Source organism: Rhea pennata, chromosome 2 (assembly GCF_028389875.1).
Source record: "Rhea pennata isolate bPtePen1 chromosome 2, bPtePen1.pri, whole genome shotgun sequence".
Taxonomy (NCBI): Eukaryota; Metazoa; Chordata; class Aves; order Rheiformes; family Rheidae; genus Rhea; species Rhea pennata.
This window is the reverse complement of record NC_084664.1, coordinates 126,371,018-126,397,951: the sequence shown is the minus strand read 5'-3', so window position 1 is coordinate 126,397,951 and position 26,934 is coordinate 126,371,018. Positions and strand designations below refer to the sequence as shown.

Sequence of the window (26,934 nt, the reverse complement as noted above, 5' to 3'; positions counted from 1 at the left end):
ATCATCTTAAGCAAGTCCACAAGCTGCAGTAACTATTTGACAACTGCAAAGCAAATGCAGCATTAGATGCTCAGTACACCATTTTTAATTTAGTCATGTCTAGATTTCTTTTTTAAAAGATCTCCCATAGCTTTTTGGATAAAAATGCCATATTCCACCTCTGTCATTCAGATAATAAAATTCCTCTGTAGAACTGTAATCTTTCAGCTTTCTTCTTTGAAGTTACCTAGTATCAACATCAAAGCAGGATCGCAGATTTTATTAAAGAATCCAAAAGGATATTTCCAATTAGACTAAAACTTGTGGTTAAAGCTATATGGTAACATTTTTAAAGGTGAATAAAAAATATAGATAGTAGACAAGATATATTTATTTCTTATGCTTTATGCTTAATCAAAACTGATTATAATAAGGTACTAATATAAATCCATTGCCCAAAACAGCACTGTTTTAATTATGCCAATGATTTAAAAGCTCATGTTTTTAAATGCAAAATTACTATAGCAATAATTTTCAATTAATCTTAAAATAACGATACACAGCATTGGTGCTTTACTATTTAGTGTCTGCAAACTAAAAAGTAATTTTGCTATTTTTTTTTCCATTTAACTTCCTTAACTACCATACATTAAACACTTTATCCATCCTAACATATGGCCAGAAAAGAACACTGATGCAAGTATCTTAGGAGTTCTCAAGCTGTAGTTCTCCCAGGTAGTCTTTTTTACCCTCCTTATTTTTCCTGCAGCTCTGTTTTGGACAGCATCCTTTTGGAAAGGAAAAAGTGACTTCTTATAGAATGCTATCATTTAAAAACTGATGTATTTTAAGATATTATCTAAATATAATAAGCAAACAAAGACCAAACCCAGCAAAGTAGTTAAGCATGTGAAAACCAACAGTGAATTTCACATATGTTGAGTGCTCCCAAAATCATAGCTGGCATAGTACCATTGATCTTAAATCATTAATCTTCCAACTATCCAAAAATATGCTCATTTGAAAGCATAAATCTATATATGCTCTTGATAATAGTATTCTAAGTTATTCCTAAAATAAATGCACATATAAAAATATATATATAAATAAATGCACATATATACACACAGCTAAACAAGCTACTCTGAACTCTAATATTTTTCCAAATACCAGATTTTTATACTACCGTTGTTAAGTTACGGACAAAACTACTAGTAACCCCTTCTACATAAAAATATGTATAAAATAAATAAAAGGGAAAACCACATGATTTTAATCTTATATTGCTCAAGAGATTCCCTTTATAAGGGAATAATAATAACTGAAACAGCATGAAACTAAGACACTGGACCATAAGGAAAACAACAACTGACATGATACTAAGACTACCAGATTGCAACATAACCCCCAATAAAGGTATAAGCCAAAATTTTACTTTGCAATAATGCAATACTATCAGCAACTGGGTTTAGAAAACAACCTACAACCACACACACACACACACAAAAAAAAAAAAAAAAAAAAAAAGAAAAGATCCTCCATGTGCACACACAGTCCCATACAAAGCCTTCTACAAATATACTGTAAAATGAGAGAATACAAGTTTTGCAACAATCTGTTGCTCTTTCATGAAAGAAATTCATATAGCAGCTATACAAAAGATCCTAATGACTCTAAGAAAATAGTATCTGGATTATAAACAATAATAATAAACCCTGTCTATTGTAAAATCAAAGGGATGTTCAACACTGACTGTTCCTTGATATACTGTATTGGTAAAGATAAAAACAATTAAACTACATGTAGAATCATTACATAATAAAATAGAGGAAGTTCTAAAAAAATAAAGATAACACTCGGGTTGTGCTTTTGTTGACTGAAATAAAAAAAATGCAACTTTAAGAGACTAGGATTTTGAAAGCACTGACAGAGGCCCTCTAATGAACTATGCTCTAATAGCATCAGATACCGTTCCTAGCTGTCTGACATGTCCTGCCACCAGCAGAAAAGAACTGCTTGTCTTTCATCCACCCACATTCAAACATGAGTGTAGTATTTTACTCACCAGTGAAGGCAAGTCTACAGGGTCACTGTGGATTGACTGGTGTTCTACCACTCAGCCAGGAAAATGGTAATCTCTGATTAGTAATACCTTACGAATTGGTAACATCTTATACTACTTCAGCAAGATCCAGAAGATACCTATCAGAAACTCAAATCTTTAATTTTCACTGTCTTTTTGAATTCCTGTCATTCTAGACTGCTGCCTGTGCTTCCATTACGTTTCGACAAGGCCTGGCTCTACCAGTAATACGGACGCAGAATCCAAGTGACATGTGCTGCATCTGTCAGAAAAGGATGCAAGAAATAGTTCTCATTTTATATGCCAATAACTTTATAAACATGGCATAAGTGTTGCAAAGGTTTTACTAACATTGCAAGACATTTTAAGAAGTTTTAGCTAAAACTTAAACTTAAAGGACAGGAAAATTACTGGCCACAACCCCAAAGTAGAATATTGTGTGGACAGGCATGCCTATGTCTGGAAAGAAAGCGTGAGCAGCATGCAGCATTATGGCAGTACAAAGAGCGTGTTATCCAAGTACACACACAGCATCATCACTGTTAACAGAGGAGCCCTGACAGTTTTTGTAGTATCTAACCTAGATCTTTATCTAATGTAAAATAACAAAGGTGCGTTTCTTAAGAAAAAGCACAAAGGCTGATGAAGACATATTAAATGAATGGATTTTCCCTTTGAACAAATACAGGGTACAAATACATTTTTATATATATATATATGTATATATGTGTGTGTGTGTGTGTGTATATATACACACACATACACACACGCTCATAAAATATATACAAATATACACATACACATATTATATATACATATAGCATGTGAATATGCAAAAAAACCCTCGATTTAAAAAAAAATTGTATGTGCATACTTTACATATACATAGATAAAACACATTTTTATACATGATATTTTATAGGTGTGGGGGGAGTACACAACCACCTACGCACCCCCTCTGGCAACAGATGCAACCATAACCCAGCTCAAAGTACACCAGACCCTGTGCACAAAGCACGGGAAAATAAATATATTTCCTTTGTAGCATACATTACACGCTAATGACATATTAGCTAAACAGAAAGATAACAAATACAGTAATGAAATTGCATTATAGTGTGTTTCTACTGAGTTTATAAGCTAGCAGCAGGAGGTTCTCAAATTAAAGAGGACATCTTTGTCCATCACAGATTCAATGACATCCCAGATTCTATCAAAAGGAGATCTATGTTGTTTAACTCCAGATATGAAGCTCAGTCTCAATTCTATAATCAAGTTGCTTTTGGTTGTACTTGCTCAGTTTATCCACCATGCACAATAAGGAGAAAAAGATAATAACTTTACCCATTGAATATATGATTAGAAATTGAGAAATGATTAAGTGAATATATTAAGTGAGGATATATATTTTTACCTACTAGTGAAGAAGTACTGCTGAGCGTATTCAGTTACTAACTTTTATATGAAACAGCAAATATAACCTGCCATACAACCAAAACAGATCATAGTTTATTTCAGAAATTGGATTTTCACGTAAGTAATTCAAAAATGTACTTAACTCTCCCGCCAACTATTTCACTTATGTATTGTTTTCCGAAGTTTTGCATACCAGTTTACGTAACTCTAATACACTTGAAAATCTAGAATGTCTGAAATATATGCAGCGGTGTAATTTTATTTCAATTTTTCCTCAGAAACTTGAGGAAATGTTCCAATTGCTCCCATATTTAGATTCTACTGTTTAATGCTCACTCCTTAAGCGTTTTATGTTAAGATATCACGAACTAAAGGCATGGATGGATAGAAAAGTGGAAGCTTTCTTCTCAAAGTCATTAAACAAGATTTGTCAGTTTTTATTTCAAACCTTCAAATCTGTATTTCACCTTACTTTATAGGCTGGTTTTACTAGCAATAGTCAGAAAAAAAGCTACTGAACTTACTACACCTTTTAATAATAGAGATACTTCTTACAAAATGTTATAAATTCGCAGTTTATTGGTTCAATATTTATTTAGGAAACCGTTGCTTTAAGTTTTCTCCTTTAAGTAAAATTACAAAAAAAAGTTGTAGAAGTTGTAGATTAATTCAGTAATTGTACTGTGTATTTAATATACAACCAAAAAGATCACATAGGAATACCCAAGGAAACATTTCAATCTCAAGTCATTTCACAACACAGATTAAAATGTCAATGTAGACAATGTAGATAAGAAAAATGTAAACTTGTGAAAGAGCTCATCTCTTAACCAGATCTGATGCAACTCAAAAGTACTCAGCTTGCAACCTAGGGACCAATTGCAGCGTCATACCAATGGACCTTTCCCCCAAGGCTCCTCAGGAATAAGACACAGATGGAGAGACCGACTGACCAACCGACCACTCTCAGCTGCCAGTTCAGAAGGTGGGGAGGGGGGTCAGCGACTGCTTCACATCTAGACACATGACAAAAAACTACTGCTCATTCCCTGCCCAATCTGAGAAACCCCAGCAAGACTCTTTCTATCACAGAATAGCTCGCTCCCAGAAATTCTCTTATGATCCAAGCAGCTCTAGGCAGGGTACCAGAACATGAGAACATTACACTTGCAGATCTCCCATACAGACCTAATACATTTAGCATGCTCACATACAGTGTCTCTGTTAATCTATAAAAAATATACGCATTTGGACATTCATTGTATGGCTTCTAACCATGCTCTTCCTCAGGAATGTTTGAGAAAGCAACACAGAGAAAAAAATAACAAAGAACAGCACTGTGGAGATGACATCATTGAAGTGAAGATTCTCATCCACAAAACTCTAAGGAAATTGTCCTCTACCTTTTAAAGTCAGATTAAGTAAAGTTTCCTGCATTGATATCTCAAGGAGCTTACCCACTAACGAAAAAATAGGATCTTAAAGCACAGATTTTAAAAGCACACAACATTTCTCAAGTCTAACAAATAAAATAGAATTATCTTCCTTACCTAAGTGAAGGCTCATTTATTTGAAAAGAGTTCAACACTGAATTCTAAGCTAGTGTCCTACTCTTGCATGTCCAGTGTCTAGTAAAAACATCTTATCATATGAAAATCTTACAAAAATTAGTAATAGACTAGAATATCAAAGGATTGAATACAATAATTTTTCTTCAGAACACCAATCTGAGGGATTCCATTCCTAGAATGACCTCAAGCACCTTTCCAGGAAGTTTGGGAACATACATGGCCGCATAAAACTAAGTATTTCTGTTTGATCCCAACCAGATTTTACACACTCAAATACTCCTCAGAAGACGGTGTTAATATTTTTGCCTAAAACTCTTAAGATGGTGGTATTTCCAACCATCATTTCATTCTGTAATGAGCCTCATTCATTGCAATAAATGCAGCATCCTTTGCGGCACTGAAAGCACAAGCAAGAACTTAACGGATTGGCATGAATTCTATCTAAAAACACTGTTGAGCAAACGTGGCTGTATTAGAAAAGCTAAAGCATATACTTGGTAGAGCTTTATCATTTGATTGAATTATGATTTAAAAGAAACCTTAACAAATTGCTATTCATATCAACTATAACTTCAAAGCCTTTGATGTATTTGTTTCCAGGTAACCAATTTCTTTTGAAGTTCATTCTTCCTATCTTCAAAGATAGAATTTGTCTCTATAAATAACTAAAAAGAACAGTAAGCTGCAAAAATTTTGCTATATTCTGTAAGGGAAAAAAAGATTGCCAATCCTTGACTCTAGATGGAGTCCCAATGACTGACATGATTTTGACAAAAATTTTGAACATGAATGACAAGTCTTAAGAAAGAGCTTGGTATTACAGAAAAAGCAATCTGTTTCAAGACAGTTATCTGATCTGGCTGTTTTTCTTCAGTGCCAGGGCAAAATTCTTGCTCATCTCCAAAAATGATGCTCTTTCTCATGAGCTTTTACTTCATCTCATGATATGTCTGCCTCAGAAGCATGTGGCTATTCTCCTGACTCATTTCACAAAAGGGGCAAATCATGCACCACAAAAAAAAAGAGCATCACTTTAGCGCATGCTTTCCTCATAGTCCCAGTAATGTTCTATTCCCATGCTACCCCCTACTTTACATCATTTCCTCAGTTTTCTCTAGTCCCAAAACAACCAGTGAAAGACTAGATAATATTTTATAGTGGCTGAAAAAAAGGATCATCACTTGCTTTTTTAAAAGGAATAAGTCTAAATGATCTCAGGTATATAGATGGCAGGATCTTGACTTTGGCCAGAAACAACACATCAGTCTAACAGTAGGTTAATCATAGGAAAGAGAATTCATGGATATAGAATATGCAAAAAGCAGCAGAACACATAGGATTGTGCGAATTTAAAATGACATGCCAAGCTGTAGCACTATGAACCTCTACATCCAAAAATCAAGTAGCCGAATCATTTTTCAATGTACATAAAGGCCAAATGTAGTACCTGTTATGTGACTGCACTTTAATGGCGTCAATCAACCATTTGCTACATGCTAACTTTCTTTACTCCAAGGTTAGTGTACCATACAAACAAGACAAGACCAGCTAGACTTTACAGAAAGGTTTTCCAGATTTGCAAGATGCCAACCCTTTGGCACGTCCTCCAGTCTTTACTCATGTTATTAATATTAATAATTTGGCTGGGAGATACTAAATTAAGAAAAGTTTGAAGAAAGAAAGAGGAAATCTGACTTCAAGAAGTTGAATTTTTGCAAAACAAATACTTTGCTGAAATTCTGAGCAATAATTAGATTTTGCGCTGCCACTAATTAGTAGCTGCTCAGTAACATAAATATTAAGTACTAGTGCCTAATAACCTTAGAAATTTAAAGAAAACTAATATAAATGTGGGGATATTTTCAAGGCTACTAAAAAGCAAAAATCATCAAGTATAAAACACATATTGTAAATCTAAGTAAAATCACAGGAAAAAAATCATTAACTTATGTCAAGCTAGTGCTTGTGATATGGTCTTAGACATTCAAGAAAAAATAATTATCTAGTGCTAAGTGTGTTTCACTGATTCATTCTATTGTCCTGTGATCACTAGAAAGGAATAAATTCTCAAGAATGGGATAACAGATTTGAACATATGCCATATGCTTATCACAGCTATTCATCCAATTTTGTTTAACTCTTGCTATTTATATGCTAAATGGAAGATCAACTTTTGATCTTCCACAGCTTGGTACCTACCATATGGACATATTCTCTATATCAAAGAAAAAAAAATAAAGAAAGAAACCACCACACACACAAACACCACGAAGCCCTGTTACTCAACTAAACTCACAGGCTTCAGTAGCATTTGCTAGACAAGATTCCACGTAACAGACAAACTCCATGTTGAGTTTCACAGGAGCTAGTTCCAACATCTTGCCTGCTAATGAACAGTAACCACTTAATGTATTTATATGGCAGAAATCATGATCATTATTTAGCTTCATCAAATCTCATTAGGGTTAATAACAACCAGAAGGGTAACAACTTGCTTCAGTCCTTTGCTGTGCAAGATACTGAATACTAGAATCACAAAAGCAATTTTTCCTGGCCATAAAGCAGTAGCAAGCAGGTAAGAGTGCAGGTAGCACTTGAATTAGGTTCTATATTTTAACTTGATCCTAACATCTTTAGGGAAACTGAATACCACTATATTATCAGTATAATACCATTGCGTATATCATAATATATGATGAAGTTGATCACTATCATCAGGAAAAACCTTGTATGTCTTTAAGGAAACAGTTTATTTCAGTCTTGAGTAGCAACTTTCACCTGTTTATTTCTCCTAAAAGTTAGTGGTGAGTATGAAAAACAATTTGCAAGCTTACAGAGATAGTTTCCCTTAAGATAATCTACTTCTAAGTGTTAACACTGATAGAGGTAAACTACAACACCCAACCCGCAGCAGAGCAAAATATGCAGGTTTAGTCTCTACAGGCTTATCTATATAGAAGTTTTATAGTCGATGTATTTTGCCAATATTGATAATATTGATTGATTCAGCAAAGATTTGAAGTAGGCAGTTTTGCAAGCAATAATATTTAGACAGCTTGTTTTCATATCCTTGAACTATTTGTTAGCAATGATTTTTTTTAATCAAACCAGAATTAGCAACTTTATTGCTAGCCACTCATACCAAATAGGATGAAGCATGTGCCAATATTTAAAGAAAAATAATTTTTTTAATATTGATGTGTACTTGACAATCAAATACTATTTATTCCAGAATAGGTTAACCTTTTTAATTTGTTCCAAGTTTTCCATGTAAGAAGTAATATGTAATAATTTGACAGAAACCTTGCAGAGTAAGTTATTCTGTAATACGTATTGTAGAACAACTAAATACAGAAATACACTCCTGAACAAAAATAGCTCTAATTCAGAGTAACATCTTTGCTTAGAATACCTTAGTTGTTCTAGAATAAAATTGTTTCATTCAGAAACTGCTTATGAAAAATGTTTCATAACTATTTTTTTGAAGAATTTCCCTTATAACACCTATGACCTGTAACACCCACTCTGCAAATTCTAAACACACTAGCACCGCACTACTTTCCTTGCTTGAACAGCATTTGACAAAAAAGTAATCTGGGCACTTACGGTTTAACAAAAATCTGTCATCTTTTTTGCATGCTCAGTAAGGTCAAAAGAGGTAGAAAGGTACCACCTTTGGACATGCTCACTGTAAGGTAAATGCAGATGTGAGAAGCCTCTCAGTGCTAAGTGTCTAGCTGCTTCCTTTTCATAGAAATAGAAATGACTTCTAAAATACTGTCCACCTGCACCTTTCATGTCTAAAAAAAAGGAAAAAAAGGCATCTTGAGCCTTCTTCTTTGTTCTCTATTTTAGCAAGCTGTCAGAAAGAGTCAGCATATCATAGAAGAACCAAGCTCAGCATTTCTTCTTATAAACTGAATAGCAACCAGAGAAGGTCGTTGTATTTCTAAAATGCTTTCGACATCAGCTGACTGCAAGGTTTATTGAGTGTTAAAGGCACCCTGTGTTCCCATTACTATCCCTGACTCTTCTGCCAATTCACATAAAATCTTCTCCTTCCCATCTCAGTACAGAGGCCCACCACAAAAAGGGAAAACAGGTTATAAAGAAGCAAACTGCTTGCTTTCAGCATTCCATTTCAGGTGGGTCTTGATGCACTAAATTCAATATGATAGTAATTTTTTTTCTTACCGTTCAGTCAGCAATTAGATAAATGCCAATTGAGGTTACATTCTGTTCACTTTAACATAGCAGAATTTTTGGGCCACTCTGCCTGTACATCACTTCATATTTTTATATCAAAAAAGATGTTTTTCAAAAGCAGAAATTTGTTTTAATATAATAATATAAATATTAATATAAATTTAAGTCTGCAGAAAAACAGGAATTAAAGAACAACTTAAAAAAAAAGTTAACACTTACAGACTTCCTAAAATATGCAAATCCCTGGTCCAGTCAGTTTCTAAATAAAGAAGAAACTGGCAAATACACTGAGTACAGAGTCTTCCAAATATTTATTTTTATTAAACTATTCTATACTTAATATGCTTTTTGCAGTGTTTCAAAATTCACTGTTTCATTCTGCAATAAATGCTTCACAACATTTCTTGCCTACAATGGAAAGCTACTAGTTCATTTTCCAACTTCCCAATTGATTACTTCATATTTAAACCCAATGGCAAAGCACTCAAAGCAATTATAATGATTGCAGGCTTTTCTGCCAAAAAGCCAACACCAGATTAATGTCCATTTACTCAGTAACTGGTACTGAACATTCCTTTCCAAGTTCAGGAGCCTACAATTTGGTAACATATGGCTTTTCAGATACTGTATATTAATCACTATTGTAAAAGTTAGACACCTCTGCGGCTAGGTAACAGGGCATGAAACTAGCATTACCTTTTATCATATATTAAGCCAGTCATCATAAGCCAGCTAGAGGCCATGACTTTTAAAGGTTTATAGCTAGACTAAATCTTACGTTATGTAATAAGATAAAGACTGATAAAGACAATAATTCAATGATAAACTCTGTTACTTCACAATTTGTCAGTTAGTCAAATTGGAATTCAATAGATACAAATAAAATGAAATATTTCTACCAAAGGGACAAAAGAGAAACTCTTACAACACAATGACTGTAATGTTACAGACATACCAAGAAAGTTGAGCATTTACTGCAACTGCTTCACAGAAACTGATAACAAAAGTAATCAATCCATCATTTCATTAGTGTGCAAATGTATTGTATTAGGGTACAAACAGCATTAGTCTATGCACTAACAGCACCTGAAATAAATTGAGGCAAATGTCAGATGACAAAAAGCAGCAAAAGCAGCAACCCATAAACCAATGTCAGATATCAAGTGGAACATTTTGCAATAAAAGTAGCAGTCTGAGGAGTAGAAATTGAAACCAAACTGTATCAGTGACTGCAGTCAAAAATATCATAATAGAAATTACAGAAAATAAACATGACAGAATAAAAAATAATAATACAAACATAAAAGTGCTGAACTCACGGGCTGACAATCACCTAGACTGACAGAGTATAGTCAGTGGACTGCACAGAGTTCACTGTACAAACAAATTCTGTACAAGAATAAACAATGATCTTGTAATACCTCTGACTATAGAGATACCCCAAGATGAAACAGAGTATCAAAAGCAAAATGACTGAGCATATCTCCACAAGTTGTGGATCCTTTCATTCTGTCACACTTCCATATAATGCTCCATAGGGAAAAACAAATAAACAGAAAAAAAAACCACACTCTCAAAATAGTGGATGAGGTTATTTAAATGACTGATGACCTACATTAATCTATGCAAAATATAAATCCACAGTAACACTTCAACATTTAGATTATTAAATTGCCAACATTTCAAACCTAACAAGGGTGTGTCTTGGATTGCTCTTAAAACTGAAACTCAACTTTCCAGACTGTCTTATTTTATTAAAATCTCACAAATATCATTAAGATTTTTCAAGCAAGTCTACCAGCTCACAACTAAAATTCCATACTGATACCATACAAATAGATTTTTATATCACTTGGTTACCTACTGTTTTGTGCATTTTATTTATTGTTACCATTTGCCTCTGTGCCCACATCTCTGCGTTGAGATCTTGGCTTCCTACGTCCTTCATGTGCTAAATACACTACAGCAATTAAAAAAGGCCTTGTAACATTTTTCAGACTAACTGCTTAACTGTGCAAAGTTCATTAATTTGTCACGACCCCCCAAGCAAAAAGAAGAGAGAATTTACCGCATACATGTGGTAAGTGGTCTAGATAGCCTACGGCATTGAACCCATCCTCCTCCTCCTCCTCTTCCCCCACAGTACGCGTACATGCACACGCACACCTCCTCCAAATGACCAGGAAGCAGCAGCAGACAGAAGGCACATTCAGCCATTTAGAACAAATAAATATGGTATATCTAAAGAACAAACCAAACTCATGTTGCCTGTACTCCCTAATATTTCATGACGTTTTTGACAGACAGAATACTTCTTCAGAAATGACTTCAAAAAAAACAGCCTTTACCAATCCACATCTGAAACATGTAAGATTAAGAACATACACAATAAAAAGAGATTCCTTACGGAAACTGGAGAGGAAGGGAGATCAACCCAATTAATGCTAAATAAGACAGATTGCAGATTGACACTGCATTTTCCTCCTGTGACCATCTACTATTAAGAGGCACTCTTACAGCACTGAATAGACTTCAGCCCCACAGTCCAGAGAGATATATCAACAACCAAGAGAGAGTGATTTTCTAGAAGCATTTACCTTGTAAGAGACAAAATTAAGTGGGCAAGACACTTACCTATAAGAAGTGGGTAAGACAAACCAAGAAGCTTGACGTTCAGGCTAGGAAAGATAACACGGAATAAACAGACACACGCACAGGTATTGTTCTTATTGATTATAGTGATTATAACTTATAAATAATTTCTGAAATCCACATTTCTAGAATATACTGCTCACACAAATATTTAAGATGGAGGATACCCATGCTTTTCAGAGAAAACAACTTTTTTAAACAGATTCAGAAGCATGATAAGAGTCCAAAACCAACGGAGTCAGGCCTTCCACCACCAATCCTCAGTCATTTCTCAATTTTAATGTTAAAAAGAACATACCAATGATTACAAAAATTATAATATTACTAAATTAATTGTGAACAGAAAAATAAAACCTTGAACATCTGTAAAAAGCTACTCCCCTCTTTCCACGTGAAAATTTAAGTATTCCAATCAATTGTACATATGTATAAATACAGTGGATAGGAACAGTTTTTCTAATTTTTTGCCTGTAATTTCTACACAAAGTATTATCTTGCAGCTAGTTATGATATGGCAACAACCCTTCCATGATCCAGTTTCCCTTCAAATATTCCGTTTGCTTTCTTGATAATTAATACACGGTCTTTTACCCCTTTTCTCCCAACCATTCTTCCTTTCTCACAAACGGTCAGAAATACGTCACACCACAAAAATGCTAAAAGCTATTGTGATACTTCATTCCTACTACTTTAGTTTCTGCAAATATTACCTGAAGTACTTTGACATTTTTCTGACACCATAAAGCTAAACTTTCTCAGTTTCAACAAATAATTAATTTTTCAAAAACTATAAAGTAATTAAGACTACCCAAAATTCAAATTGAGTAAGAAGTCAGCAATTACAGACTGCATGTATTTTACCAGATCTGTAAGGGCCTCTAATTAAATGCATTAATTACCCTAATCTTCTTAGGCAAGTAATAAATTGGAAGAGCTGATTAATGCACTGGATTTAGTTCAGCTTGTTAAATCTGACACCCTGGCAAAGGAAGACTATCTTGAAAAGCTCTTTTAGCTAAGTAATTGATATTTTACTCTCAGTAATTTGCCATTCCATAATAAGAGCTATTTAGTATATTGATTCCTCAGGTTTTTGTTTTAATATATGTTAGTTATATTTAAAGAGTGCCATTATGATGCTCATAAAGATTATGAAAAAATGTGAACTTTGACCTTTCCTGTCCATGAAGAGTCACTTTCACTTCGAACACAAATTGGTGTATTTCCTTGTAGGCTATAAATCCTAATTAATTTTAATTCTAGAAGCTGCTAATAACATTTTATAAAGCCCATACGGACACATTAAGTACTCCACACAATTCTTAGAGCCAGCATCTAAATCAGTTTTTAACATTAAATGACTGCTGAAATACACTGATCACTGTCCTACAGTGATCCTCAATTTCTCCTCTCCTTTTTATCTATTTACACAAACAGATGGAAGCAAACAGATATTCAATCACAATCAATGGAAAAATTCTAGTGATAGCAATCATGTTTTTAGGCATTTCAAGATAGCTTGGAATAAGGATCACAAAACATTATTACTCAAAGAAAAAAAAAAGAAGTATCTCCATTTAAGTTTGCATTCTATGCTTAATGCTTGATTTAACAGTTAAAATAGTTTATTTCATTCCTGTAGCTTAGTTAGGAGCTGATTAAGATAACACCTCATAGATCTGGGACTCAGAGCCTTCCTGACCTCACATGCTGCAACATACCAATGGAAGTAAGACAGAGTAAAAGTTTGGGAACATGCAGCTACGGATTTATAACGGACTGATTTCACTACAATATACTTATTACTCCTAGCTTATTACACTGAATATAAAGATGCATCAAGTCCCACTTTAAAAATAATAAACAAAGGGATGAACATGGAAGAAATCCGCTCTACCACAGAGAGATTCAAGAAGTACAGAAGAAGGCAAGATAAACGCTTATATTCAAAAAATGTTTCAAAATATTCCATGAAACCTAAACAGCTTCTCAGATATCCTACAAAATGCTGAAGTGAATAAAATATTTCATATGAAGCATCCCAGAAAGTCTTACATATTCTGAATCAAGTCTGGTTGAACCTCCTCTCCATGAGCACCCCCAAAAGGTATCTTCACATTCCCATTCCATATTCCTTAAAGCTGACATTTCATATTTCTGCTCCAACACTGGTAAGCTCCACCCTCTAAATCAAAAATGTGCTACTCTTCTGCTAGCAAAAGACTACTAGTTACATACGTTGAAAATCACAGTCACCATGAACCTAAAATTTATCCTTGGTTCCACAGGTGAAAAGCAGCATCAACTAGCATTATTTTCACAACTGAACTATAATATTTATTATAAGCAAATGTGAAGCCAAACAGAGAATATGAGGGGGCTGGTAATTCATGAAATGAGACATGAAAGGACCTACAAGAAGAATTAAAGTTAACAAATTTGGATGTCTCTTAAATACTTATTATTCTACTCATTTTTTTGTGACAGAATACAAATACAAATTTACTGTTTATCACTTGATTACTAAGTGGCAGTTAATTTTAAACCTCATCCTCTGCAGTCTTCTGAAGGGAGTAGTGCTTCCTTACTATTATAATAACCACTTTCTTAGATAGTGTGTTCTTTTAAATGAGACTGAAATTTTTCTTCCATTGATTGTGTATTATTTGCAAAAAAATGTTCTCGGCCTCTGCCTGAGGTTCCCATGTACTACAAGAAGTCAGGCATAAGTAGCAAACCAATCCAACTATTTTCCAACTGATGGTATCAATAATTTAAAAATGCTTTCAGGATCACTTAAACTGGTCAGTGGTAGATTAGTTATAAAGATCTGTCAAGAAATTAGTCTCCTATGAACTTGAGGTTTCTAATACAAACTTTAAGCTTAATGTAAGAAACTTAAGATGATGAGAAAAATCCCTCAACTTTCAGGATGAACACAAATGAAAACAGAAGAAAACTGTTTTCAGTTTATCTAAATAAACTTTTGACTTCATAAGCACTATGTGTACTGGTTCTTCACTGCTGAACATCAACTTAGGTCTAAAAAATATGACAACTATCCAGGTTGCGGCTAGCCTCTGTGTGTATGAGTTTCATTTCACTGCTTAAAGGCATGACATCATTTTATCAATGACAATACAATTTGCTATATTTGATCATATATATTGATCAGGGAAAGTAAGAGTGGAACCAGAGAAAGCAAATCATGAAAAGTTACAGAATCCTTTAGAGGCAAGATGCAGACCATGCGAACTGACTAACTTGTCAACAGTAAAAAGTCAGACTACAACTCTCATGCTGGCTTCAGTCTCATGCAAAAGAACTGTGTGTTAAACGGGAAAGCAGAACACTGATCTCAGTTCATATCCCATCTGATGAACTGTGCATATTTTTATAATACATCACAAAAATTTTCCTCTAAAAATTGAATTAAATTGTGGAAATAATCAGTAGGTATTAGATGAGCTAGATATGCAGATACTGGAAAGTACGCTGGAACAAACTGAATGAAATCATTAACACTAAAGCAGTTACCTTTGCATTTATTACTTACTGTTTAGTTTCACATCAACAGACTACTATTTTTTCTGGGAAATTCAAATCACATTAAAAGGTAGAGCCTCCATTTTGCAGAAGATACATGGCCTTGTTTTTTTCCTCTGCAGACTTTCTAAGAAAAACACTGCTTTGTGACAAAAATATGTCTTCTTGGCATTTTTCTAGCATCTTTCTCCACATTTCTCCAGGCAATACAAAACTTAGTTTCAGCATTTTCTGTCAACATTAAAGACTAAAATCCTGACAAGCACATGAGTCTTGTGCTTAAAGATGCTGTGTATTTAAGTTTTCATGTTATCACACTTTCCAAATGAAGCAAAAATACAAATCAAATGCATGTTTTTAATCTTGTCCAAGAGCTTCTGAAGATGGGGGGGGGAGAGAAGGGAGGAAACACAGCAACATTTCTACTGACCTATCCCTCCTTTTCTGCATGTTTCTGAACTCCACACTCTTCTTGCCCTTAAAATTGAAGCACGGAAAAGAAGCTGTTTACCTAAGAACCCTTTATTAAAGTTCTTTAAACAAAGCTGTAATTATGATTGTTTCCTGAGTAATATTTGTAAACTACTGAGGCTGATAATGAATCTACCATTCCCCTTAAAAATATTCTTCTGGATAACACAAATGTGTCTATTCTAACAAACTTCTAGTGCATGTAATCTACAACAAAAGCAACTTCTTCTGAAACAAATGCTTCTGATATTACCTAAACATTTACTACTTTTACTATTAAAAGAGTAAGCAAAGACTTTGGTATATTTTAACTACGCTTGTGCATACTTCATCTTATATTTCCAGACTGAATATTTGAGCTTTTAAATGCTTTTGGCTAGATTAATTTTAGGTTAAATAATAATTATTTCAGACCTTCACTCAAGGTCTGAAAGGAGGGGTACAAATACAGCTTACAATTTGGAAAACTACAGTTTCATGAAAACTTTGACACTTCCTTTCACATGCCCACTTGAAACTTAAAGGAGCTATCATTCCTTTACAAATAAAAAGAAAGAAAAGCTGAATACTCTAAGGTTTATTAATTCCCTTTCTTCCACACAACCTATTAAAAAAACCCTGTCATTCAAAAAAAATACATTATTACAGTACTCAAAGTTTGTCAGAACTGTTCACTTTTGAATTTTAGTTAATTAGTTTAACTTCTGATCCAAGACATTTGTTCTAAATCCTTGAGTTTGCATAACTGATGGATAACGATATTTAAGCATATAGCTAAATTTCATGCCAGTACACAATCTTATTAGTTGTAGTGGACCTAATGAAGCATGTAAAGGTAAACAGAGTTTTAATTTCTGTCTTCAATCATGCAGCATATAGCATTTGTAAACCAACCACGAATATTTGCCCTCTAATTTTTTTATGTTCAAACCTTCTGTTCAACAGTGCCGAAGCTTTTTTTAAAAGAACAAGAAACAAAACAAAGAAACAAAAAAACCTACACAACCCACACACTGGTAGTGGGGTGAAGGAACTGACCACGTCTGTCCTCAGGTACATGTTTTCTCTAGGAGAAACCACCAACATGCAATACCTGTTTTGACATGTTGACATGTTTGTCATTGATAGATCCTCTCTAGTGTGCGGATATCCACACACCTCCCAGCATTCAGAAGACTCACTGTTTGGTGATATCGAACAAAAAACAACAGTATCTAATTCTAAGAGACATAATCCAGCTGACATGCTGTACACACGTAGAAATTAGAGACCACTACAAACCTTACTAATTCTGCTCTACCCGCACGGCAGGCCTCTTAAACACAGAACAGCATACTCAAGCTGGATGTAGCAGAACAAACATTAGATGAGCATATGATTTTCTCCCCCAAGGGAGGGATTCAGAGAACAGTCCAAATGTGACAGACTGATCAATTCCATTTAATGTACTAGTAGAAAGCACCCTGATACAATAATGGAGAAATACAAGAGAAGCTAAAGGCAAAAGAAAAAATTATTCGTAACAAGGGCAAGAAACTTCTGTTGCTAGACAAATTTCTTTCAAATTAATATTTATTGTATACTTGCGTCTAATTACTCTGCTACATTATATCAAATGGAAACTATTCATTGCTTGCAGTCATATAACGCTGACATGGAAGAATGGAATGCAGTAATAGAAATTCACTATATGAATACATAGATGAAATTTTACTTTGCATCAGCACACTATGTTTTACTTTGCATCACCACGAACTTACTTTTGTATTACATTCTGTAAGCTGAGCATCATACCCAACTCACTTTTCATCTTTTCTCTGTTGGCACGGCACTCTGCCAAATAGCGGAGAGCCTAAAAGAAAAAAGAGAAGCATAGCAATTTAACAGTATTTCCAACATGTTATAACACATATCTGCAAAACTTTCAGGATGTCAGTTCTAGTAAAAAGATAAAAAGCACTGCTACCTACTGTAAACATTAAAAGATTGTTTTATTTTCATAAATACACACAAATACACAGAAAGTTTAGGATAACTAACCTGTGAGAAAAAGTTGAGAGACTGCGTTGGTTTAGACTGGCTCAGGGACAATTTAACAGCTGCCTACAACTACCTGAAGAGCCTTTACAGAGATGACAAAGCCAAACTTTCCTTAACAGCAGGAGATAATGTAACACGGGAGAAGAGCCACAAATTGCATCTTGCAAAGTACAGGTCAGACATTAGGAAAAAGCTTTTTCCGCTATGAGAGTAGTGCAGCACTAGAACAGATGACCTAACAAGACTGCAGAATCCATCTTTGAAAGTTTTCAAGGCTCAACAAGACAAAGCTGACTCAATCTAGTGTTGGCAACAGTCCCACTTTCAGCAGGCAACTGCACTACATGACCTCCAGAAGTCCCTTCCAATCAGCATTTCTCTAATCTAAAATAATTCTTTATATACTATTCTTCTATCATAAGATCCAACAATTCTACAGACTCTTCTATGACTAGAAGCACACACCCAGATATTTCTACTGTCCACAGAAACAGAGGTTTGCCACAACTATTAAAGACTGACTGAAATACTAGAGTGATTAAGAAGTGAAAGAAGTTTATAATGTTTAAAATACCTATAACACTTGAATTATTTATCACCCAATTGAAAGTGAAAAGAATATAAGCAATCTCAAGTTACAGGCTTAAGACTTTGTTCAGAAAACTCAGTACCTGTCATTAGAGATTTTCTTGCTATTAGGAAAAGCATGGACACCATTAAGGGTGTCTGGTTTACATATTTAAATCGAAACTGTCTTTCCCATCTCCTGTAATTGCAATAATGATATTCTTGGGCTTTTAAGGAAAGGTTAAAGCAGCACTGCACTGATTATTCTGAGTATATTCTATCATGGAACACAGATCACATGGAAAGAAAATCCGTATCTGATAATACAAGGGATGAGCTCAGTACTTCCTGAAGTTATAAACTCCTGGATTATATCAGGAATACCACATCAAGGTGGGAGGATGGTGGAAAGGTTAAGAAAAAGAAATCTTGTAACTGGGAAACTGAAACATTTAAAATATCTTTTCTCACATGGCTTTTTTCTAATCTTTTTCTCAAAAAGCTGCAAAGTGAAATATCTACCTCATTCTTCACAATTCCTAAACTTCAGAGGCAAAAGCATATTCTATTTAAAATGTAATTACCTAGGAAACACCATATTACAAAAAGTCGTGACTCAGAAAGATTACCAAGATAGTGAAAGAAGCATATCTTCAGAAGCACTTTAACATTTTAATCTCTCTCTCAAACAAAACAAAGCAGAGAGGTTAGTGCTGCTTCACTGGAAATTTACAGTTATTTGTTAATCAGTGTTCTGTCTGTCTTTCAAGGCAGACTTTTCTGCAGAACTTAGCACTGCTGACCCATTAGCAACTGTGTACTCAGATGATCCTCCTTCCTAGCATAACACTCTTCCAGATAAAATTTCTTTTCATGAGCCACATCTCTTATTCACAGTGCAGACAAATTTTGAAAATCTTTGCCTTTTCTTAGATGGAACACCCAAAAGCATTTTTTGCATTATGCTTTAATTACAATTTTATTCATGTAGGTACAAGAACTGCACTCACAAAATACTGCAACACACAAATACAATGTGTTATATAATTAGTTTTGTGGTAATAAGGTTTAGAAGTGCACTCATTCTAAATAATGTCATGATAGGTATGTTGTTCACTGCCTCCCTTAAGAATGATGTGTCCCTTAATCCCTTCAAAGATAGAGAACTACTGACCTGTTTTTCTTTCTAAACCACCTACAGTACATTTTAGGTAAAATTCAAAACTATTTGACTGCCCTTTGAGAAAGTCTGGCTGCTGTCTGACACAACAACACAAAGTCCAGTTATGATTGTTGCTATTTCCTAATGAGGATCGGTATCAATCATTCTAGTTTATAAAGTCTTATATGTATTTATTTTCTTAAATAATTTCCAACTACAGGCAGATATGTGAATGATAGCACTGAACTAGTTACTTCCACATTGAGAAAATTCTCAACGAGCAAAGACATTTGTCTTATTTCTATTAGTCTCTAATCTGGCAGTTTAACAACAATGTAATTTTTTGGACAACGGGAAAAAAAATCTAAGCAGAAAATTGAGTGAGAAAGTAGACTTTCCCTTCCATCTATTGCTCATAAATCCTTTACACACAAACATAGTTTCCACTAAAATAGGACCAAACACAAGATTTTCAGAACAACCAAAGTGACCTGACTTTTCAGGACTGCTGGGCACCAGAAGGCCTTATTTTTTTCCCCATGTGAGCTTCAGAAAATTTATCTGCCCTTCTTCGGAAGTCAGATCATTTACACTTATGAATTGAAGTCTACTGAAGACATAAAGATAACTACCACAGATTTTGTCTCACTCTCTATTTAGCAAATCTACCTATCTACATTATCTTTAAGTTCACAAGGATAATCATAATTGACATTATAACTGAGAACAGCCTCTCCATGCTTGAATATAAACATACTGCCGTGAATTTTAATGACAAACGTCATCTTTGATGTCTCATAACTCAAATGTTAATGTAGTTTCCTAATTTTAGGGTCCTATTTTTGAAAATCTTTGTCTAAGTTTAAGAAAAAACTGATCTGATTAGTTCTAATTTTTCCATTTTAAATATTCAAAGCCTTTTAACATTTTAAGTGTACCATAAAAGGATTCCTAGAATCAAAACCAGGGAAGTAAATATGTCACTTTTTGATCAGATAGAGGAAAAGACCAGAAACTGGAGGTGGGGAGGAAGATACCCCTCCCCCCCCCCCCCCCCCGAAGGACTCTACAACAAATCAAAAGAGTTAAATAGGGACTTCGGACGAATTAGCTGAATTCATAAATTTTCTGTATACAGGAACCACAGAATGCTACACAAAATAATTTAAAGACAGTACTTTACATCCTTTTATTTGGTACAAACTTCTTAATGGAAGCTCATTTGACTTTAATGATTCCCATTCAAGTGGGAGCACTTTTTTGAACAATGAGATGGCTAGAAGTAAAAAAGCAAAACAAAATGCCATATAAGCCCACGCACACACACACGTCTTTCAGAATGGAAAATACCCAAAAAAGAGAATAAAAAGCAGACAGCTGTTAGCAAGGATATTAAAAACACAGAACCTGAGCGGTTCAAAAACTCAGGAAGACAAGCTTAGGTGCAAGACAAAAATGTGTTTTCACAGTAAACTGATGCATTTATGCAAAACCAATCAGTTTCTGCATCAGACTGGGATCTTGGGATACAGCATGGTCTCTTCTAAATCCTGACTCTTAATCTAGTCTAAACATCGGTTGTCACTAAAAGGAGCAACACAAACCTGCCTACCATTCTCTCCCAAAAAGAAGGGTGTTCTTACCACCCTTCCTTACATAATATCCAGAACCGTGAAGTCTCATTGCAAACTAGATTAGCTCTCATTTATCCAAAGTCGATCTTTTTATATGGGGTTCACTTTTATAACATGATCACAGAACAATCATCAAGTCTCATGGAGGGAGAGAGCAGCCCAAAGAAGTAAAAAAAGAAAAAGAGAGTATGAAAACCAGACAAGATGCTCTTTTAATAACAAAATCTAAAGAAGCTGCATGGGAAAGGAACAGAATGTGACATGTTCCAAAGATCTCTGCTCAGAATTCTTTCAGTATAACAAAAACAATTTTCAAAACCTTGGTGTCTGGAAAAATATTATGGCATGGCTAACCTGAAGACAATTTAGAAGGAATAGGTATCCTGGATTATAAAATCTCATTCCCTGAACGAAAAAGAACATCAGAGAAACTGCAGCAAAGTCATCCTTATTGTGAAAGTAAAACAACAACAACAACAAAAAAACAGAATTATTATACTGATGAGTCTTATGTATATGAAGAGTAATGTAAATTTATTTATAAAAGACAAAGCTCCTTGCTTATTCTTTAGTTTAACAACACTGAGAAATTGATATTGACATAGAAATGGAGAAAAGAGCATCAAATAAGTAAAAGTAATAACCTGACATTTTATAAGGGAATCAGATTTTCAAGAAAATCTTGATTTTTACTTGCCCTGTTTCTAAACAAGATATATTTTTTCCATTTAGTATTTGGATTCAGGATGAGTAATTATGGCTTTAGTATTCAGGACTTAAAACAAGAGGCACCATGCAGAAGTTGGAACAAGCTAGATTACATTATTAATAGAAATTCTTTTTATATCATGAGGGTGATCAAATACTGGAACAGGTTGCCCAGACAGATTACGGACTCTCCAGCCTTCAAGTTGTTCAAGACGCCACTGGACTCAGCCCTGACCAGTGACCTGATTAGACCTGCTCTAAACAGGTGATCGGACTAGACCTCTGGTTGCCCATTACAACCAAAAGTAGGCTACAATTCTATGATTTTTTTTCAGTATATCAATGTCAAATGACTGTGTACATTTACCATGCCCCATAGCTGTGATTTTAAGAAAACCATTTAAGGGTGCTTATCTCCCTTCATGTAAAAAGTGAAATGACTGTATTAGGGCAAAAATGCAAAGTAAATTAATCTCTTCCAACAGCTAAGAATTCCCCTAGAATAATGTTTTGTTGCTAATTAATTTTTGAAACATATGTTTTTACAAAACTGCATAGTGAATATCAATTTAACATAAAATCATGTTTTAACTTTTACCTGCTTAAAGGTAATAGTAACAAAAAGTTACAAAGCAAAGCATCTGACTGACATACGAAGTTTATGTCCAGAATACTTACTAGTAAAGCTGAATGAACAACTGGAGGGTTAGGGTGGTCCAAAAACAGAATAAGACCTGGCAAACATCCTTGATCCTGAACAATGGCTCGTCTATTCAATGGATCAGCTGCTAGATCTCGCAGTTGGTTAACTACAGACAGTGCATCAGGCTCCTCACTCATAGTGGAATTCATTTTTTCTACACCATGCATATAAAATACCTGTTGAAAAAAAATGTATTAATACTACAATATTTAACATCAATTATGTCACAGATTAGACTGCAATACAGATGCATTGACTTGTTATAAATATAAAAATACATGGAATAGGATGTGGATATTAAAAAAAATTTTAAATTGGAAATCTAAACTTCCTATGCAGAGACCAGATAGGTTTGATTACTAATATTTTGACTTGTTTCCTATACATAGTTTTAGATCAGTCAGCTTTTACAAGAGTATATATAAATATGTATTTAAATACTACTGACAAAGATTTCTGGGAAATAAATAATTTTCTCATAAATAGGCAACTTTCAAGTTTATAAATACTATTCTGTATAAACATGTGCAAAAATCACAATATATATTTTCACAGTGCCTTTAGCTGTAATCTCAACTTCACACAAAACTGAACCAGAAAAGCAAGCTAAAGATTGTTGCATCAAGTATAGGGAATGTGAGGTTCTAATCTAGAACTAAATACTGAACAACTAATGTAATGCAAAATCCACTCAAATGTAAAAAGGGTTTAAAAGTTTTTTCATAACTTCTCACTAGGGCCATCGGGGGAAAAAAAAAAAAAAAAAAAGAACACTAGAACACCTCCAACCCTCCAACCAGAGTCCAAGTAACTATCAGTTTCAAGTGAGATTAGCTTGCTAGTATAACATTTCAGAGTTGTTTAATGAGAAGTAACTACTTAACAGGCAACAGAACCATAAATCTGCTCAAGCAAGAAGGTATGACATTTCAGTGTGAAGACTTAGTTTGGTTCAAAAGACTGATCATGCCTCTAAAACCATAAATGTTAACTGGCGTCCTGGTATTGCTCATACCAACTGACGCAAGTAATATTTTTTAAAAGGCACAGAAGTATGAATATAGGTATACTGTTAGCTTGTCTTCTCTCATTTTTCCACAACATAAAATTAAAATAAATAAAAATATTGATTGTGTTCTTTATAACATCATTTCTTGACTAAAACAAAAAAAAAAGTTGTACAAATATTATATTGTTGTCCTACTGAAGGCAGGCCTTTCACCAAGACAAACTAATCACAGTCATCAAAAGCATTAAACTATTAGTTCATGAATGTTTATTACGATATCTTTGTAGGTTTGACATTTTCACACAGAAAAGAAAAATGCTACTAATATCTATGTCCCTGGTGTTTTTTTCACAAGAGTGCAAATGTGAAAAGGACATGCTAACGATTAATCTCCAGGTTATTTTTCTTGACTGTTACAAGTTCTAAGGAGATCAACAGGCAGCTACCGCTTCATCCAATAATTAGTACTTCATATTTTCAGAGTAAACAATTCTCAATTTCAGAAATGTTCCCGTAGAGTTAAATATTATTATTTACATTTCATAGTTGACAAAAGAAGAAGGGAGGTTAAGCATCTTTTTCAAAATCTAACATCAAGTCAGTTGCATAGCTGAAGCTAACTAAAGCCTCTGTCCTCCAGTTCTGCATCCTGAGCTGCAAATGCTTCATATACCTCTCTCCATCCTGTCCATCCTTTGCCATTCTTCTCCTGATCTCCAGGAATAGCATGAAGCCACATTTCATCCAATTTCTTCCCCCCACCATCCCATTAGATCAGCCTCATTTCCCCACCAAACTCTTCTCCCTCTCTCCCCAGGTCACAACCCATAACCTATCTTCCTATCTAACCTATCTTCATAACCTATCTTTCCAACATCTACAGTAAACAATTCCATGAAGTGTGATAACGTCGACATTTTTAATTAAATACTAATTTAGCTGGTTTTTTTTAATGTACTAAGTTATCTAGAATTTGTGGGTCCTAATCAAGAAGGCACCCGGATACCAGCGTTAAGCTCCTCCTTGCAGTTTTGATATAAAGGCTTAACAAAGAAACTGCTGGTCGCTGTATCAGGCTCCCTTTCCTCTCTGCAATCAGGGCTGCTCAGCGACTTTCCTTAGGTCTTGGGAACCCACGCGGATGCCCAGACGTGCTCCAAACCGTCGCCTGGGACACCCACGGCCGAGGCGTGAGGACGCTGTCCGCGGCGCAGACACGACCCCCCACGGGACCTGCTGATGGGCGCTCCGGGCCCCGCTTAGGGAGGCCAGGCGGGGCCTGACGGGGAGCCCCCAAGCCGCTGCGGCCTGGCCCGGCCCCGCCGCCCGCCCCTCACGGCCGGACCGAGCCGGGCCATTCCGCCCTTGCCTCCGTTCCCGCCGCCCCCGTACCGTAGCAGGAAGGCGCCCCCGGGCGGCGCGGCGCGGCTCCGCCTCAGGCCCCCATGGCCCGCGGGGCCTCCCCGCAGCCCTGCGCGGACGAAGGCCGGGCGAGGGCGACGGGCGGCCGCGGAAACCTCGCCGCACGCAAGCCCGCCAGGGCCCGCTCCGACCCCGGCACCCCCCAGCCGCTGCGAGAGCCGATTGGCAGAGGCAGAGGAGGGCCTCTCAGCCACTCGCGGCGCGTGTTGCTCGCGACGCGGCGCGATTGGTTGCCGCCCGCCGCCGCTCTGCAAGCCGGGAGTTGAAGTCCGCGCTGGGCCCTTGTCGGCGGTGAGGCGGCCCGGGGAAGGCGCCGGGGTTCGCCCTGAAAACGCGTCCTGCGCCCGCGGTTAGCCTCGGCAGGACGAGCAGCGCCCGGGCAGCCACAGCGCTACGAATGCAGGGGCTGCCTTTGCCCAAAGCCGGGCCGCGCAGGTTTAAGCCGTGCCAGCAGCCCAGGGTGGAAGGGCCCAGGGCACCTCCAGCCTCAGCCCTCATCCTGCATGTGACCCTGAGCGCAGCCAGACCTCATCCTGGGCCGCAGCAGCAGCCTTCCCCTTTTGGCACCCTCTGGGAGAGGGAGTGACGCTACAGAACGAAGGTGGCACTTGATTCTTGTTCAGGTCTGCAAATTAGGCATTAAAAAAAAAAAAAAAAAAAAAAGCCTTTTCATAAACAGGCTCCGCTACAAAAGTGACATGAAAAATTTAATGTGAACCTAACATAAAAAAGTCATCCTCCCTTGGAGATGCAGTAACTACCAACACTTTGAGACCTGAGTGCTTTTCGGGTTTACAGAAAACAGTTAGTCTCGTTACCCGCAAGAGCACGACAAATATATTTATTTTAATATAAAAGATTCTTCTTCTGCTCCAGTCAAGCTGACACTTTTGAGTTTTGAAAGGTTTGCACTATTTTTATTCTGTTACTAACTTAAAAAAAAAATTTGGATTACCTTATAAATAACTTTTAAATGCAGAGTTTTTCCATGCTCTGAGAACAGCTATGCCTCTGCAGCCCATCTTGAGCTGTTTGAAACCCAGCTATTTTAACACATGCTTCTCTGATGTTTTCAGTCAGTTTTGCAGAAATACGTGTCTTCACATACACATTATTTTTTATGCCTCTTCTTACACCTTTTAAAGAGCAGCAGCCCATGCTACCGACAGAGCCATCAGCAGCGCTGCAGCTGATGCCCACACTTCGAACTTCAGCCTCTCTGCCTCAGTTACGGCCCCGTCAACGCCTGACCCGCGCTTTTTGTCGGTTTGTTCGTTCCTGTGCCACAACTCCCTTCGCGTCACTGCCCTCGCCAGAGAGGCCGCACGGCTAAATACAGCTGGCGCCCTGGAGCAGCTCTACGAAATCCGCCGAGCGTTTGCGCTGCCCGCGGCCGGCCGCCCCTCTACTCCCGGCGGCCACGGCTTATCGCTACTCCCGCTCCTCCCGCCGCGCCGCGCCGCGCCTGGAGACTGCGCAATGGCCGCCGCGCAATGGCCGCCGGTCCCGCGGACGTCACTGCCTCGCGGCCGGCGCCGGGATTCCCGTTCTTACGCCATCGCCGCGAGCCCAGCGGAGCGACCAATAGGGCTCCGCCGAGCCCCGCCTGGCGGCGGGGGGCGGTCACGTGAGGCAGACGCCCTCTGGCCGCCCTCGGCGGGCGCGCGGCTTCGCCCCTGTCCTCCGGGCCCGGTGCCTGCCGGGTAGGTCGCCGAATCGCCGCTTCCGGAGAACCCGCCTCCCGCAGGCGCGGCGCCTATTGGCC

The 26,934-nt window shown here is 36.6% G+C and overlaps 1 protein-coding gene across 2 annotated transcripts in view; it reads right to left on the bottom strand.

The window, feature by feature from the left end:
- The window catches only part of ARMC1 (armadillo repeat containing 1), a 34,021-nt gene extending 7,370 nt beyond the window's left edge, over positions 1-26,651 (bottom strand). The window contains exons 1-3 of one of the 2 annotated variants that reach the window (XM_062570327.1): positions 26,125-26,651; positions 22,714-22,914; positions 17,685-17,776 (exon numbers count right to left, since the gene is read on the bottom strand). In XM_062570327.1, the coding sequence (XP_062426311.1) occupies positions 17,685-17,776; positions 22,714-22,905 (284 nt within the window). In that variant the 5' untranslated portion in view covers positions 22,906-22,914; positions 26,125-26,651. Of the gene's footprint in view, positions 1-17,684; positions 17,777-22,713; positions 22,915-25,139; positions 25,320-26,124 lie in introns of those variants that run through there. The other variant, XM_062570326.1, reaches the window with a different exon arrangement.
- Between the last annotated feature and the right edge of the window lie 283 nt (positions 26,652-26,934).